This window comes from Peromyscus leucopus, chromosome 1 (assembly GCF_004664715.2).
Source record: "Peromyscus leucopus breed LL Stock chromosome 1, UCI_PerLeu_2.1, whole genome shotgun sequence".
NCBI lineage: Eukaryota > Metazoa > Chordata > Mammalia > Rodentia > Cricetidae > Peromyscus > Peromyscus leucopus.
Window position 1 is genome coordinate 182,118,390 of NC_051063.1, and position 18,997 is coordinate 182,137,386.

At 38.4% G+C, this 18,997-nt stretch overlaps 1 protein-coding gene across 1 annotated transcript; it reads right to left on the reverse strand.

The window, feature by feature from the left end:
* Positions 1-11,640: 11,640 nt before the first annotated feature.
* Positions 11,641-12,534, reverse strand: LOC114684465 (vomeronasal type-1 receptor 4-like). The gene has a single exon (XM_028859054.1). It carries the CDS (start codon positions 12,532-12,534, stop codon positions 11,641-11,643), a length of 894 nt encoding a protein of 297 aa, XP_028714887.1.
* Between the last annotated feature and the right edge of the window lie 6,463 nt (positions 12,535-18,997).

The window sequence follows — 18,997 nt, forward strand, 5'->3', positions numbered from 1 at the left end:
TCCGAGTTTTGTATGTGGAATGACCAACCAAACGAAATGTTCAAATTGATCTGTAGAATCTGAATACAAAATAATAAATTCTGGATACATTTACAATTTGTAATGTAATTGCCATGATTTCAGGTTTGGAACCTGGGTTTTTTAAGTACTAACTCTGAAGTAGTGAAAGAACGAAACGGCAAATACTTGGACAGCAGTAAGTTCTAAATAAGACAGATAGTGACAGTGTCCAGGATACAGTGACCCAATAAACCACCACATGAAACATAAGAATCAGTAGGAATAAGATAGTGGATGTTGAACAGAGATAGGTGAAGGAAGGGACATTGCCCTTGGAATGTAATGTATAAGAGAGGAATTTTTTTAATGATTTTTATAAATATATCAGAAGTACACACAGGGGGAAAAAGCATCTTCAGTAAATTGTGTTGGTCTATCTGTATGTCTGCTTGTAGAAGAATGTAAATAGACCCATATTCATCATCCTGAACAAAACTCAGGCCCAAGTACATCAAAGACCTCAACATAAAACCAGACACTGAACACGATGGGAGAAAATGTAGGGAATGACATTAAATGGACCCACACTGAGGACAATTTCCTAAACAGAACACTGATATCACAGGCACAATTAATATAGGGGACCCTATGAATTAAAAAAGTATCTGTAAGGCAAAGGACACTGTCAATAGAACTAAATGCCAGCCTACAGATTGGAAAAGATTTCCCTCAGCTCCTCATCCAATAAAGGGCTTAATATTTAAAAATATAAAGAAATCAAGAAACTAGACATCAATAAACCAAATAATCTAATTTAAAAGTGACGTAGAGGCAGTCTGCAGTAGCCAGCAAGCAGATGAGAGACATGCCTCCAGGCTGCATCACTATTCTTGCTTTCTTGCTACCCCCTGGATTCTGTTCCCTTAAGACCCACTCTGCTATCCTATACCACAATACCTGTTAATCATCTGGGTGGCTAGGCCTCCCCTGCAACCACAGCAGACTACATAATTGCCTGCACAATCCACACCATTGTAAGAACAGGTAAGTGTCTGGCCTCCCTAAATAAAGTGCAATGGACATCTGATAGCTGCAGAGAGTAAGAGGCCAACTCAGAAGTATGTACTGAACCAGACCCTTGGAGAATATCCTGTCCTCTGAAACAGGGTGCCTAAAAGAAAGCAACTTATCTGTGCAGGTAAGATGCATCTCTGACAGTGCTGGATGAGGACTCAGAAGTCAGTGTGACATACAAACCTTGTATGTCTATGAATTTGATGGCAAAGCCCCAAAATGAAGTCTGAATGTTGTCAAATATTATCCCCCTAGACAGTGACAGGATCTTGTGGGGGTTTTATGTGGGAGCCCTCAGTGACTTAGTTTCCCACTCTGACTCAGCATGAATGTGAAGCCCATTATGACCGCAAAGAGTTCAAAGTTTGCTTGCTCTAACCTCTTTAAAAGCTGTGGGAATGCTCTGAGAAGGCTCCTGTGAAAAGTACAGGGGTTGTGAAAAAGTCCTGATTAGCTTTGTGAGAAAGTCCTGATTAGCTTTGTGAGAAAGTCCTGATTAGCTTTGTGAGAAAGTCCTGATTAGCTTTGTGGGAAACAACTAATTATTTAGCAAATGCCCAATTCTAGGCAGGCTGCTGATGTTAGCAGGTGGCATATTTTTGTTTCAAGGACAGACTAGAGTGCTTGTGCTGTGCTTTGTTCCACTTTAGCCTTTCAGTTTCTATATAAGCTGTCTGTGAAATAATCTCAGGGCTTGCTTGCTATTGACCAGAAGTCATATTGGCACTAATTTTCTGTCTCCATCTATTCTTCTTTCTCTGTTTTTTTCTCAGCCTCTTGTCCTACTCAGCTACCCAATTCAACAGATTGGCTGGCTGCAATAGGTATCTCCTTAGGGAGTCAACATGAACCCTGAGAAAGCCTTGTTCCCATGAATAAATATGAAAAATATTTAACTGAATAATGAGCATCACATAGGATGAGGTGGGCATAATAAAGTTGTGGAAGTGACTCTTCCCTCTTCTTCTATGAAGTATTGAATTGAGACCACACAAATCTTGTATTCTAGAGAAAACAGACTAATGTCCAAGGGTGTGGATGCAAATAGACTCTACCTGACAATTATTCCATAGATGCCTTGAAACTTGCATTTGTGGGCTGGTGAGGAGTCACAGAGGACAAGAGATCACTGGGGAAGCAGCAGACCCTGAGTTGGGATCGCAAGCACTTGCACAAAATGTTGGTACACAATGTTTTTCTGGTATGCCATGACAGAAATAATTGGATCCCACAGGCTCAGTAGGCAGCCAGCCTAGCTTAAATGGAGAGATCTGAGTTGATGTCTCTAACATAAGTTGGAAAATGAATCAGGAAGTCATTGAACAACAACTTCTTTCCTCTACATGAGTGTGCATGAATATATCTACACAAAGACACACACACACACACACACACACACACGCAGACACAAGGAGAGATTTCAAGAAATACCACTGAAAACTGAAAACTGAACAGGAGAAATAAGTTTTAATGTGATAATGAAGCTAAAAACTTGTTGTCTGAAAACTTGCCACCTTGTTTGTCTTCAAAACATGAATGTTTTTTTGAGTCCAGGATGGTGTTACATGCCTGTAATCTCTGTTACCAGGACCAAAGACTGAAGAATCATAAGTACTAGACCAGTGTTCGGTACAGAGCACAAAACTGTCTCAAAAAAACAAGTGATTATTTGTGAGTGCTACTCAGTTAAGGACAGTTTGCAAAAAAATAAAATATGGCCCAAGCCCCCAGAGTGTCTATAATGCGGTGGACCCTCACTGCTTTAGTCAATACATTATTGTAGTGAGCTTTAAACATGTTCATAGTTGTACAAGCTTCATCAAGCAATGAGAGAAGGGGGCTACAGAGAAGATTCATTAATTAAGGACACTGGCTGTTCTTTTAGAGGCACTGAGTTGGGTTTCCAGTACCTATTCTGAGACTAACAACCCTCTGTAACTCTAGCTTCAGGTGACCTGGTGCTGGCTTTTGGACGATTCAGGCATTCTCCACTCATATGAATGATTCTGTAAGTATGAAAAGAAAAATATCAAAAAAGGAAAAAGAAAAGAAATTACCCTTACTTGTTCATTAATGGCATCATTTTTATAACACTAACCAGCTACTCTTGTTTCATTTTGAAGCCAGATACACAGGATCCTATTCATAGTGCTTTATGCTCTGGGCTTTCCTGGTCAGTGTGCGCTGGATGTCATGAACATCTGTCAGATATGGAACTTTACTGGATTTCTTCTGCTGGATTTTTTTTATTCTTTCACTACTGCCCAATGCATATTTAGTAAATTCACTTCTTCAATTGTGGATTATCCCCATACAAAATATGCACATATACAAACACAAACACAAATTTAGATTGCAAACAGGAGTTGTATGTTGATGAATTACATACTTGCAGTGACAATTTTCACCCATATAAAGAAAAGGGGTTAAAAGTAGAGGACTTTAGGGAAGACAGATGGTTTGACTGATGCTAGAAGTACAATTTCTGTGGAATGGGCTGGTATCTTGAAGACTCTGGAGTTACCGAGGCTGCATTCTGTACCATCATGTGGTGTGCTGGTAAAATTCATTTCTGCAAATCGAAACTATCCTGAGATTTCATCATGCACCTGTCAGAATGGCTAAAGTCAATGAAACCAATAAGAGCTCATGTACAGGAGGTTTTGAAGTAAGAGAAGCACTCATCCATTGCTGTTGAGAGTGCAAACTTCCACAGCCAATATGGAAATCAATGTAGTAATTCTATGGAAGGCTAAATCTATCTACCAAATATCAATTTATACTATGGTCTAGTTAAGGTGTTATTGCTGTGAAGAGACACAATGATCAGGACAACTCTTAAAATGAAAACATTTAATTTGGGTGGCTCATTTACAGTTTTCGGTGATTCAGCCCATTATCATCATGACAGGGAACATGGTGGCATGCAGGCAGACCTGATGCTGGAGGAATAGCTGAAAGTCTTGCATCTTGCAGGCAACGGGAAATCAACTGATTCCCTGAGTGGTATTCTAAACACAGGAAACATCAAAAATTGTCCCCACAGTAGCACACTTCCTCCAACAAGCACATACATGCTTCAATAAAGCCAAACATCTTAATGTGCTACTCCCTATGAGAGTATGGTAGCCAATTACATTAAATCTACCACATTCCACTCCCTGACTGCCAAAGATGGTAACAATATCATAATGAAAATTGAATTTAGTCCAATTCTAAAGTCCCCATGATCTATAATAGACTCAATAATGTTTAAAAGTTTCATGCTCAAAGTCTCTTCTAAAATTCATTCTATCTCTTAACTGTAATTCCCTATAAAAACCAAATAAAATATACAGACCACATAATTCCACAATATTATGGCACAGTATGTGCATTACTATTGCAAAACATACAGGAGGGAGCATAGTGAGGAAATATTGAAAGATAGGTAGACCAAAAAACAGCTGGACAATCTCCAAACCATGAAACTTCATGTCTGAAGTCATAACATTCTTCAGATTTCCAACTCCATTCAGCTTTGTTGAGTGCAACACACTTCTTTCTTTTGGGCTGGTACACTCGTGTTAGCAGCTATACTTGGCAGGTATTCTATGACTCTGGCATCTCTAACATCTTAGGGTCTCCAGAGCAAACCAGTCTTCACATTCACAGCTTTGCCCAATAGCCTCTCTGATCCTCCATTCCAGGACACCCATGGCCTCAGTGACTTTGTTCCATAACTCCTTTGTTTTATCCTGAACTCTAAACTCAGATCTATGTGGCCACACCTGCCAAATTATTCTGCTTGCCATGGCTCAACATGGCCCCCTCATTCAATTATATCATCTCCAGCTTTCTGTCCTTCACTGCCTGAGCTTGGCTCTCCTGAATCTTGCTCTGTAGACCATTATAGCCTTAAGCCCAGAGATTCACAAGCCTCTGACTTCCCAGTGTGGAGATTAAAGTTGTGTCTCAATGCACTCAGCTCTAAAATACTCTTCAGTTTCTTCCCAAAAAACTGACAATTTGCTGGGGAGGATGTTGCCCTGAGATCACAACTCCCTTTGTTCCATTTCTTAATCCATTTACCTCCTTGAACACAGGATTTAGCTCCATCCCACTTTCTAGTGGTCTTTTTTCCTAAAAATTTACTTTTTATAATTTACCCTACTCAGCTTGCTCCTTTTCTTTATACATCATTGTATCCACACAATGGAGTCTATCTATAGTAGGCAGTTTTGAGATTTCTTCTGCCTACAGAATTACTCCAAAACTCTTCAATTAAATCTCAGGTAGACTCCTCAGACAATGGCAAAAAGCAGCAACATTCTTCACCAAAATATCAATAGTGATCTCTGGGAAACACACTAAATTTTTTTCCCTTCTGAAAACTCTTGGGTGAGCCCCAGAAAGTTTATCAAACCACACACAGCACCACTGTATTTCATGCTGCTGGTATGTCTAATTAAGCAGCACTTACAATGTTCAACAGCTTTTCTACTCACAGATCAAAAGTGAATATTACTCCTAACAAATGTGATAACAGGCATTTCACAATAATACTGCATTCCTGGTACCAACTTCTGTCTTAATTAAAGTTTTATTGCTTGTAAGTGATGCCATGATCACAGCAACACTTACAAAGGAAACATTTGATTGTAGTTGCTTGCTTACAGTTTCAGAGATTATTAAAATATAAAGCATGTTACAGGTATACCACACAATCCCACAGGCCAAGCAGTCATAGAGAGATCCAATCGAACTTTAAAGGATATGCTAAATAAACAGCAACAGGTAACAATGACTCCTAGAAACAGACTGCATAGTGCTTTATTAACCTTGAATTTTCTCAATGCTGATGAGAAAGGAACAACAGCTGCGGAGAGACATTTGACAACAGACAAAACTCCTGAGCTAAACCATCCAGTTTATTTCAAGGATGTGCTGACCTCAGAATGGAAACCTGGATATGTTCTACGTTGGGGAAGGGGTTTTGCCTTTGTTTCTGCAGGAGAAGAAAGGCTATGGATACCAACAAAATTAATAAAAATTCGATTCGAATAGGAAAAACCCCTTGATGAAGAGAAGTAAAAGATCATCCACCAATGTGACATCTCTACAAGTTGTAAGAAAAATTTAACAATCAAAGGGTAGGGTAGGGTTCTGTTTTTGTCTTTCCAGGATAATGGAAATACCCATCTTCCAAAACTCATAAGGCCTTGGATATCCGGATGTTTACAGCAGAAAGGAAGAATCTATTGGTACCAATCTACACATGGTAAAAATCTCACTGTCTAACATCTATCTCTCTATCAATCTAGAAAAGTTGTGGTTCCAATTCAATTATAAGCCAAGCTGGCTTTGGAGATGGAATTGGCTCACTCCTTCTCTAAACCCAAGCATATTGCTAAAAGGAAAGTTTGAGAGATTCTTCAGTCCTGTATCAGAAGAGCCCTCTGGTGTGAGACAGAAGGAAACCAATAAAAAGGGACCATTGTCTTCTAAATCCTAATTCTCTCCATGCTTACTCTTGATTTCTCAGAATCCTTTCTTACATGCTATGTCCTCTTTAAATCCAAACCTTCCATTTTTGATAACAAATAAGTTTTTCCAATAGCAATCTCAGAAGTCTCCAGAAGGAAGATGGGGCCCCGACAACAACTCTACCCAATCCAGAATGATGCCATGGTAATCATCATCATACTACACTTCTTGCCAGAATTTCAGACAATCTTATCCATTACTCTAAAACTTGCTGCAGAACCTACAGTTAGTCTAACTGAGATTTAACTATCTGAGCTTTCTCACAGTACCCAACAGAGATAACATCACCCCCTAAATGACAGGAAGCAATTCTAAGAAAACGACGCCCCTTCTCCCTTAGGTTTCATAATTCTCAGGGTTATGGATGACGGTTATAGGGTTGGGGATGGAAGAAAATATTAGACTCAGTATTTTAAAAAAAAAAAGGGGGGGAGAAGAAATGGAATGGATAGGTATAAGATATGATGGTAAATCATTATATATACTAGTAAACAAATTTAGTAAAATAGCAACCTTAGATAATTTGCACTGTAATTTGTACTGTTATGGATTCTTATATGTTGATACAAATGTAAACTATTTTTATACTCCTGTTTAAGATAATTTGTATATTGATACAAATACAGAACTATATTTGTTATAATGTACATATATTTCTACTCTTATTTGAAACATTTTTATATTGATACAAATGTAAATTTATATCTGTCATACTTTATATATGTCCTACTTCTGTTTAGGATATTTGGTATATTGATATATATTTATTATTGTCATATTGCATATCGCACTATATATTCCTACCTCTGTTATAAATATCTTGTGTATTGTCACAATTTTGAAGTCATCATTCTTCACCATACATTTGCTTATAGACTGTCTACCTTGTTTACGTGAAGCCTTAGTCCTTAGGTTATTTCAGTAGATAAGACTTATAGATTTATAGTCACCTATGCCTGTCATCTCTATAGTTACATTAGTTAGGTTATCCAGATTTACATATACATAGGTCAGATGGACAGGTAATCTTCAAACACTTCATCGACCTAGAGAATATGGCATTTAAATAACTTAGAATTCTGTTGATGTGAGACACAATTGCTCCTGGCTGCACCAATTTATCCCAAGAGAATGTTGGGCTTCTAAGACATTTCCATTTGGAAGTTTGTCTTTTTGGCACAAAATGTCCTACTGGGCAAAGAACTGCCCTTGCCTCGACTGCTGACAGTACGAATGCAATGCTGTCCTTTCTGGACAAGTGGGACACAAGAAAAGCGACCACTGCACTCTGCCAAGACAGGGTAAGATGGTCTTTCAGAAATCCTGCTTCTGAAAATGGTCTGTCAGATACTCTAGGCCTGTAGCCAATTTAAATGCACCAACAATGCTGAGAAACATTAGGTGACTATCCAGGCTGCCAGCTGTCTTAGTCTACTCTTGCAAGATTCCCGAAAGTTGCTTGCATCCATCTACCATTTCTCAGGTACCATTATGTTCCTTCTCAGGTCTTTGATGGGATTGAAGACTAGCAGTTATAGTTACAACTTAGTATATATAATATCTTAGATAGAACATATTAAGTATTAGATTCAGGTTCTTTAGGATAGGACACCTTTGAATGATCTTTATAACATGCCATTTACCTATGCTCTATCCTTCTCTGGATTTTAGTATGTGTTTCTTGCTTGATATTGTTTGCATTGGTTGTAGTTCCATCTTATCTAGGTCATTATCCCTCATTATTCCTGGACAGTGTTTGATAACCATTCCTTTGTATATAGTCTTGTATTAGTTTATAACCTTCTTATTTAGACAAAAAGGGGGAGATGTAGTGGGTAGCCATTCCAGCTTGGATCTGGAAGTTCCAACCCCCATTGAGACTCTGGCAACTGTCACGCCTACGAGGCGGGGCCAGGGGAGGCACCAGGAGACCCGAGAGCTGGATGGGCCAGTGCTCGCTCTGTGCTCTCTCTCTGTGCCGGGACACTGAATGGTGGAAGTTGACTGAGCAGGGTCTGGAGGAATAGCTGAGAGTCCTACATCTTTCAGGCAATAGGAATTTGACTGACGCATTGGACAGTATCCTGTGCATAGGAAACCTCAAAGGCCAGCTCCACAGTGATACACTTCCTCTAACAATGCCACACCCACTCCAACAAAGCCACACCTCCTAATAGTGCCACTCCCTGTGAGATTATGGGAGCAAATTACTTTCAAAATATCACATACAGCTCATGGGCATATAACCAAAAGATACTTCATCCAACCAGAGATACGCTTCTTCAACCAAATTCATTACTGCTCTGTATTTATTAGAAATAAATTAGAAGAAAAGTCTTAGAATTCCCTCAACAGAATAAAGGATGAAGAAAATGTGATATTTTACACAATGCAATATTATTCAACCAACAGATGACATCATGTAAATCACAGGTAAAGGAAATGTTACTTCAAAAATTGATCCCATAGAAGACAGAAGAAATGGTATGCAGTAATTTACATGAGGATATTATCGTTTAAGCCAATGAAACTACAATCCATAGATATACAGAGGTAGGTGTGGTATATCCTAATGGACCAGAGGGTAAAGATATACCTCATTAGGAAATGAAAACATAATAGCTCATTAAGGATGGCTAGGGATATTGGACATGAGGAACAAGTTTGAATAGAGAAGGATGAGCATGAGCAATGAAGGGAATGTAGGGAAAGTCCGCTGTAATAAGAACCATCTGAGGGAAATATTTTATATATTTGAAGATGATTTAAGAGAAATAACCAAGTAATAGAGTAGACAGAGTCCTACCTGAACACCTCTTGTGACCAAATGAAGCCTCCTGGACTATAATTAGATTGCATCTATTTGAGTTGGTGGCCAAATGATCCCACAGGAATTCCCAAACAAACCAGAATTTTTCCAGGGATATAGGTTTTTCTCCACAAGATTGTGGTAAGGACCCACTTATAAAGTGAACACATACACATCACTTTGAATATGAAGAAGTTGAGCTAGTGCTTAAATAGAGCCTTCACATTCATGATCTAGTGTCTTTGGTATAGAGACATACACAGGAGGCTACCAAATGAGAAATGAAATCACCAAGACAGCCACAAACTCTTCGATATACAATAATGTTATATCTGCAAAATATGCTAGGGCCATGGTGGTACAAAGCTTGGGGTGTAACCAACTAATATCAGATTTAACCTAAGGCCAATTCTGCCAGATAGAACCCATATACAAGATTTATTTTAATGCCAAGGACCAGAGACTAAAACAGACCTGGGTTCTAGGGTAAAATACAGTAATATTGCTTTAAAGAAAAGTAGCAATAAAATTATTCCGAAGGAAATTCTGCTATAATTATAGTCCAGAGCCTTGCTAAATCTTTATCATAGTAGCTTCCTCCTGCAGAAAAAGGAAACAAATAACTACAGCCAGATATTATGCAGAGAGAGAGAAGAGAGAGAGACAGAGACAGAGAGAGAGACAGAGAGAGACCTTGGAATTTACAGCCATAAATGGAATGTCTCTAGAAAATGCCTTCTCTCAAGGCTCATGGAACCTTACAAAAGAGGAGGTGGAAAAAGTATATGATCCACAGGAGTTAGAGCACACCAAGAAAATAGCTGATATGAACTCACAGAGACTGAGGGGGAATGCACAAGAAGTGCATGGGTCTGAACCTGGTATTTGAGTATATTTTATAACTTTCAGTTCTATATTTTATAACTTTCAGTTCTATATTTTTGTTGGATTCTTTAGTATAGGAACAACTGGGTCTCTGAATCTTATGCCTGCTCTTTGACTGTTTTTTTTCTGTTTGTTTGTCTTCTCTAATCACAATATTAGGTTGATTTTATCTCATTTTGTTTTATCGTTATCCTTTAGAAGCCTGTTTTTTTTCTAATGAGAGTTAGATGAGAATTGGATCCAGAAGAGAAGAGAAGTGAGGAAAACTGTTAAAAGCATAGGGAAGGGAAATCTTAATTTAGATATATTATGTAACAAAAAATAAACTATTTTCAATAAAAGGACTTTTAAAAAAATATTAACCTATTATTTTAAGATAATGCTATCAAAGTTCTGCTGACATAATACACATATAGAAAATAAACTAACACAATTTTTATGAAGCCACAAAACACTTTAAATAGCAAAGGCAATCCTAAGGAGTGAAAACAAGCTGGAAAATCACAAAATGTGACATCAAATTACACTACAGAGGCAATGTGAAAATGACAGCTTGACATGGCATAAAACCAAACAGTCAAACCTGGAGAACAGAACAGAGAACCTGGACATAAACTACCAAAGCTATAGCATCCCAATTTATGAAAATGGTTGAAGTAGTAATTTAAAACAATTTTCAACTAAAAAGATCTTCTATTTGCATAGATGCATAGCAGAATTCAGGAAGGTATTTTAAGAAGTGACACAAATGCTAATCTAATCTGTGAAATAACAAAAAAAAAGGACAGGCATCTTCCAAATTCTTTGGATGTTCAGAAGAACTGAAAAGAAATTTCTGCAGAACAACTGCTAGCAGTCTTTCTGAGAAGAAAAGGCTAAAGAAGTTTTCTGGTAGTGATGTAGGAAGAAGTAGTTGTGGATGGACCAGGGTCTCTAGAACACAAGTTTATGACCAATTAAGGTTTCAGTCTTCCTTGCAGTTAGAATGTAGGTCTATCAAGTTGTCTGTGAAATCACCAAGAAGTCCAGATGACCTGACAGGATGAAAACTCCAAGAAGTGCAGTTTGATTGGTTTCATTATCTGGTTGGCTAGCTCCTGGGCATGTCAGGTGGGCAGTGGGAATAATCTAGCAGCTGTAACTCTCATAGAGGCTACTAATTCAACCAGCTGACAAAACTTTCATATTCATTTTGATTAGAAAGACAAGGTGCTACCTACTTAATTTTCTGTATTGACCTTCTGAGGGTGATTTTATGTAGAAAACTTGACTTCCCACAGAAATGTCATCATTCATGTACTTCAAATAAGATTAAATTATTTTTAATTTATTTTAAATTACCATATCTAGGTAAGCCTGTAGACAATGGAGCAACAATTCATAAGAATAAAGGGTCCAAAAGATGGAAAACACAGAGAAGTGAGAGGAGTGATGTTCACCAGCCACCAATTGTGATTATACAAAAGAGCAATGTAGCCTCGTAAGATTGAGGAGAGACTATAAAACGCCAGAAAGGTAGATACCAAGACCAGTATGTTCTGGGTGGCTCTGGACTCAGGTGATGTTCTATCATAACCATGAGAGCTGCGGATGTGTTGAACCCTCTTCTTGTGTCTGTACAGAGTGACAATCATGGAGCCACTAGACAAGACAATGCACACAGAAAAGAAAACTTCAGGACACACCACCATTGCTGCATAGAGTAAGTTACTGATCTCATCACTCCCTACAATAGAACAGTATCCAAAATCTCGTTTTCTTGTCATATTTTTGCTATTAAGTTTGATAAACGGATATACAAAGAAAATGAAATGTATTAACATGTACAGGCCCCAGAGGAAGAAAATGGAGCAACCAATAAAATTTTCAGCTTTGACTTTATTATCTTTCCAGCAGAATTCTCTGGGTCTGAGGGTCATGACCTGGAAGACACTCAAGAGACAGGTGGTGCCAATGGACACACTCCGGCCAACTGTTTGAATGTATATCACCATCCTGCACTCCAAATCATTCAAGAACCGCAACAGTCCAAAAGCTGTCATTGTGTGAGGCACTCCTAAAGAGAGAATGACCATGGCATTGGCTGTCATTAGGTGTACAAGAATCAAATCTGTGGGCTTTAATGTGCATTCTCTACAGTAAAGGACTAGATAGCAGAACATAAGAGAAAAATTTCCCAGAATTCCAATTGTAGTTTGTGATAAGAAAATAATTCTGATTGCCAGAATCCAGAAATCCATACTGTGATTCCTTTAGTTTATGTAACAGCTAGTTTTCTGATCAAAATGAATAAAAACAAATGCTTATAGCTTGTGGTAAAAAGAGGGCACCTTTAAACCATGGAGCTTCTGATTAGCTTAAGCAAGGGTCATTTAAAGTGAGAAATTCATGGCCAGCATAGAGCACATAAAAAGATTTCATTGCAAAAATTTTGATATATGTCATCACTTTCTGTGTATGTCACTATGAATTTGCTCAATACCTCAGAATGTACTTATTAATGGAAGAAAACACTTTAGTTTTCATAGAAAATGACATGATGTTGACATGACAATATGATGTTGACCTGTGAAAAACAAAGAAAAGTTAAAGCCCATATAAACAAACATTATTCCAGAAAATACGGATATTTGCTAATCTTTATGTAAAAGAATACAAATTCAATCAGTCCTACATAATTTAAATATATTGATTATTATTGTATAGTTTAACTAAAATTAAAACAAAAGTAATGAGAAATTTATAATACCACTTGGCATGAATCTATGGTCTTATTACCAAGCAAAGATTCTTCCATCTTGTCTAAGTTGGAGACATTTTTTTTTTATTTCACCCACACTGACCTTCCCTTTCCTACCACCTTCATAATCCCTTGGGAAAGCAACCAACCCTTACTAAAAACTGGCAGTCATAATATTTCATGTTTTTGTATTTTGTTAAACTGCTAATTAGGTTTACTTCCCCCTGCCAATTGCCAGTGAGGATATAGATTGTCTGAGTTCTTTGTCTTTTAAAGCTCACTGGAAAATGCATTTGAGGCCGCTATGTGAGAAGCCCTTCTCTTCAGGCAGTTGCTTAATGCAGACTCTCAATTTAAACTTTGATGTTCCTGAATGGTCTTTGGTTCTTTAACTTGCAATTGTCTTATATAAGAAAAAATTATTAAGAACACAAAAAGTAGGAATGAGATTTCAAGTGAAAACTTACATCAAAATAATTTAAGAGTTAGTTATTCTAAAAATCCACAGCACATAGACAACACATGCATATTTGCCCAACTGGTCAGGGCTCATGGAGAGGTAGGGACAGCTAATTTTATGAAATCTCACAAAATGTATAACAGAACAAAAATAGACAAAATATTCCAGGAAAAGAGTCAGAGATAAAGATAATATCTGATAAATGATAGCTACTGGGGTAATAGAGTCATACTGATCTATCGAAACGGTGACTGGGATAATCATGCACCTCTCTAAAATCTAGAGTAGAAATTAAAGGAAGGCAGGCAGTGGGTTAGACAGCCCATCAGTGCAGAAGGAGAAAATTCTCAGGATACCATACACTGTTCCTATAAAAGCAGGAGTCTGTTAATCCTTCTCTAATCAGATAAGGTCCTCTGCAGAAGCAGGCAGTGCATTTGTGAATTAGTGCCAGGCTGAAACAAGCATCCCCAGGATGGGCACTGTTGCCTTTTCACACACAATAACCATTCAGAGACAGCCAGCTAGAACTGGGAAAGAACTAACAGTGGAACTTGAGATCTAAAGTAGTTTAAGCAGAGTGGGAAAATGAGCTGAGATCTTAAGGAACTACCAGATAATTACAGTCTCCCCTTCCCCATTCACTGGCATTTTAGAACACCCCAGGGAATGGTTACAGAAGAAATGGAAGCTACTCTATTAGGTGATGTAATCCAGGTTCATAAAGATAGATATCACTGGGCCAAGTGTAATTTCAAAACTTCTAACTTTTAGAAATATGTGTTTATGTAAAAGTGAGTGTGTGTAGAGGCCAGGAAACTTGAAAGGAGCCTGAGCCCATTAGAGGATCTCAGTGTGGGGTAGGGAGGATAAACAGAACATACATTTTGGAGGGGAAAGAAGGAATAATGGACATGGGACAGTATAAGCTTGGAAGAGGACAATGGAATAGTAGAAGGGAGATTTTGGGGGCAATAAAAAACAGGAAATAAGAAAATGCCTTAAGGAAACTTGCTAATTGTAAACAAATAAATCATAGAGAATAAAAAACAAACCAAACATAATAATCATCACTTAAAAATAATGAAGAAAATATTAAAATTATTAAATTTTGGTATGCATTTGGGTGAACTAAAAATCATAAGCCATGGTAAAGTCTGTGAATGCCCCACAACTAATATTTGAAAATGCGTTATATCTGCTTAAGTTTATCTAACATTACTCTACATACCAGTATTCATACTCTTTTTTATTTTTACAATACTCTATTCATTTCTTAATTTTTTGAGAAATATATTATACAATTACAATTTAATTTTTGGTACAAATATAAATAATGTATTTTGGCTATAGACCAATGTATTTAGTATTTGGAAACTATCATAGTTTTATCATTTTTTTTCTTTCCTCCATCCCCTTCCAAGTAATAACACATAAACTTCCTCTCAAATTCATGACCTCAGATCTTTTCTTTAATTGTTTTTACTTTCATATGTGTGTTTGTGTCTGTGTGCATGCTGTCTGTTTAATGTTAATTGTATTTGCCTGGTTTCAGGGTTCACACATTAGTACTGACAACAAATTAGAGGAATCCTCCATGGAGAAAACTGCTTTCTTCCATTCTCAGCAATCCACCCGTGCTGTAGGTCTCACCCCTTGGCAAAGAAAATTCTTTTTATAAAAGGAAACCTTACAAAAAACACAAATGATTAACAACCAGCAAAGAATGATGCTGTGGTGCCGAGCAAAAATTGATCTATCTACTGTACAAGTCCTAACCTCTAGGCTCAAGGAAATTTGTGTAAGAGCAGATAAAAGGTTTGTAAAAGCCAGAGGAACAGTGTGGATGTAACCAACTGTTTTATTAAATAAGAAACACAGAAAACCAATGCAAAGAAGAAAGCCAAGAGGTCAGAGGTAAGAGCTAAAACCTTACCCTTCCTCCTGCAGTGGTCCTACCTCTCCGAACCAGAGCTACTTCCTGTGTGTCTGTCTTTTTATAGTGTTTCTGTTCTGCCTTCTCATTGGTTGTAAACCCAATCACATGACCGCCTTGTCACTGCCTGTCTGTATAGACCTCCAGGTTTTCTATGATTGGTATTGAGATTAAAGGCATGTGTATCCAATACTAGCTGTATCCCTAAACACACAGAGACTTACCTAGCTCTGTCTACCAAGTGCTGGGATTACAAGCGTATGCCACCACTGCCCTGCTTTCCTATGGCTTGCCAATAACTCTGACCTCCAGACAACTTTATTTATTAACACACAAATAGCATTTGAATACAAATAAAATATCACCATAGAACAGATATCTTCTGTGAAACTGCAACTACTGAAAATGTCAGGGAAGCTATACCCATGAAGTCGCCACATGGCTGCCTAATAAAAGGACATCAATACATGTAATAATATGGAAGGGAAATCTAACTGTGTCCTAATTAATCATACTTACAAGAATAACCACACAACAAAATTTACTTTTTACATCATCCAGTAACAATCATAGGAGTTTCAATTTGCTGAACACCCTAAAATGCCTAGTGGCAACCTATGATCTATTAATGAATACTCACAAAATAGATTTTTAAACAATTCTGGTCTGACAGGAATCTCTAACATTTCTGCTGGTGGCTCCACAAAGGCTGCTACTGAGCAGGGGGATGAGAGCACAATGAGCTCACCAAGGAGAGGTGAAACAACAAAGACCATGAATAATTTTGGCTTTGATGGTTCCACAGCACAAAGAAAGTGCATGGAGATTTTGCAGTGAAGGAGGGCCAAGCCAGGGCTCATAACACATTGCAAATTAGAAGTTGTGCATCATTTGGCATCAAACATTCAGCAAAATCATTTAGTCCAGAATCATTTGCAGGTGGTCAAGCAACTCCAAGAAGAAGAACTAAAAACCCAAACTCAGTGCCAGGATTGCTACAAGAATCGTTAACTAAGAGATCTAGAAACCACAAAGGGAATCAGGAGAAGCTGGTGGCTGAGACTGAGGTGGGGCATTCAGGAAAGCACAAAGGAGGACACAGTGCATCTTTTACAAGCGGGGAGTAGGTTACAGGAAAAGAAAAAGAAGCTTATAGAGTTGTTTGGAGGGAACAGTTACAATGGAGAAGAAGGAGGAATGGAATTAAGAGTGATGAAGGAAGCTACCTCTACCCCATCACAGGTGACCCACAGGGATCAGGCTTTATATGATGGTGAAATTGACCAGAAATTCAAGAAAAAAATTTAAATTGTTCTACTTCTGATAACTGAAGAAGAGAAAGCTTACAAGGTATGGCAGGAGTGAGAAAAATCATCCTTGGACAAAAGAAATCATGACTGTAGATGCAAGCAAAAGCAGCTAAGTCAACATACTCAGCATCAAATCATGGTGATGAGCATGATTTTGTAGAACTGACAGGCCCTCTCTAATACCATCAATTACAACAATAAACCCTGAGGACCTGGATGACAGCCATGTTACAAATAAGCATAGTGTCAATCGCCATTTCTCAAAATCAGAGTCCTTCAAAACAAATAGTAATTAATTGAGCGTTTCTTGGATATATGTCCAGGAGTGGTATAGCTGGATCTTGGGGGAGATTGATTCCCAATTTTCTAAGAAAGTGCCATATTGATTTCCAAAGTGGTTGTACAAGCTTACATTCCCACCAGCAGTGGAGGAGAGTTCCCCTAGTTCCACATCCTCTCCAGCATAAAGTGTCTTCAGTGTTTTTGATCTTAGCCATTCTGACACGCATAAGGAGGTATCTCAGAGTTGCTTTGATTTGCATTTCCCTGATGATTAGGGATGTTGAGCAATTCCTTAAATGTCTTTCAGCCATTTGAGTTTCCTCTGTTGAGAATTCTCTGTTTAGTTCTAAAGCCCATTTCTCAATTGGACTGTTGGTCGTTTTGATGTCTAATTTCTTGAGTTCCTTATATATTCTGGATATCGGTCCTCTGTCACATGTGGGGTTGGTGAAGATATTTTCCCATTCTGTAGGCTGTCGCTTTGCCTTGTTGACCATATCCTTTGCTCTACAAAAGCTTCTCAGTTTCAAGAGGTCCCATTGATTGATTGTTTGTCTCAGTGTCTGTGCTACTGGTGTTATATTTAGGAAGTGATCTCCTATGCCAATGGGTTTAAGACTACTTCCTACTTTCTCTTCTAGCAGGTTCAGAGTAGCTATGTTCATATCAGCATTGTTTGTAATAGCCAAAACCTGGAAACAACCTAGATACCCTTCAACTGAAGAATGGATAAATAAATTGTGGTACATATACACAATGGAATACTACTCAGCAGAGAAAAACAATGATATCATGAGGTTAGCAGACAAATGGATGGATCTAGAAAAAATCATCCTGAGTGACGTAACCCAGACTCAGAAAGACAAATATGGTATGTACTCACTCATAGGAGGATACTAGATGGAACAAGGTTCCACATAGGTGGAACAAGGATGACTGAACTGCTACTCACATCACCAGGGAGGCAACCTGGAAAATGGGACCCCAAGAAAGACACAGAGAAATGGATGAAATCTACATGAACAGCCTGGACATGAGTGGGAGCAATGAAGGGCGAGGGTTGAGGGAAAGAGAGTGGGAGATCCTAGCTGGATCAAGAAAAGAGAGGGAGAACAAGGAATAGGAGACCATGGTAAATGAAGACCACATGAGAATTGGAAGAAATAAAGAGATAAAGAGGCCCACAGAAATCTACAAAGATACCCCCACAAAAGACTGCTGGCAATGGTCGAGAGACAGCTGGGATTGACCTACTCTGGTGATGGGATAGCCAAACACACTAATAGTTGTGCCATAAACCCCATCCAAGGACTGAGGAATCTGGATGCAGACATTCATGGCTAGGCCCCTGGTGGAGCGCTGGCAGTCTAAACAGTGAGAAAGAGGAGGGTGGATATGAGTGAGATTTGTTGAAACCAAGGTTGGATAAAACACAGGGACAAATAACCAAATGAATGGAAATACATGAACTATGAACCAAAGACTGAGGGGCCCCCAACTGGATCAGGCCCTCTGAATAGGTGAGACAGTCGATTGGCTTGATCTGCTTGGGAGGCATGTAGGCAGTGGTACCAGGTCCTGGGCTCGTTGCATGAGTTAGCTGTTTGAAACCTGGGACTTATGCAGGGACGCTTGGCTCAATCTGGGAGGAAGGGACTGGACCTGCCTGGACTGAGTCTATCAGGTCGATCCCAGTCCTCAGGGGAGACCTTGATCTGGAGAAGGCGGGAATGGGGGGTGGGTGGGCTGGGGGGAGGGAGAGGGAGGCAGAAAGGGAGAGAACAAGGGAATCTGTGGCTATTATGTAGAACTGAATAGTATTGTAAAATAAATAAAAAAAAATAAAAAACACAAATAGTAATGAAAATATCTTCCTTGAAACTGATCTTACTCTAGAAAATATTACTATATGATAAACTATTCATTGCACATTGGTAGTTTGCCTTTATGCTTGCATTCTTAAGAGTTACTCTTA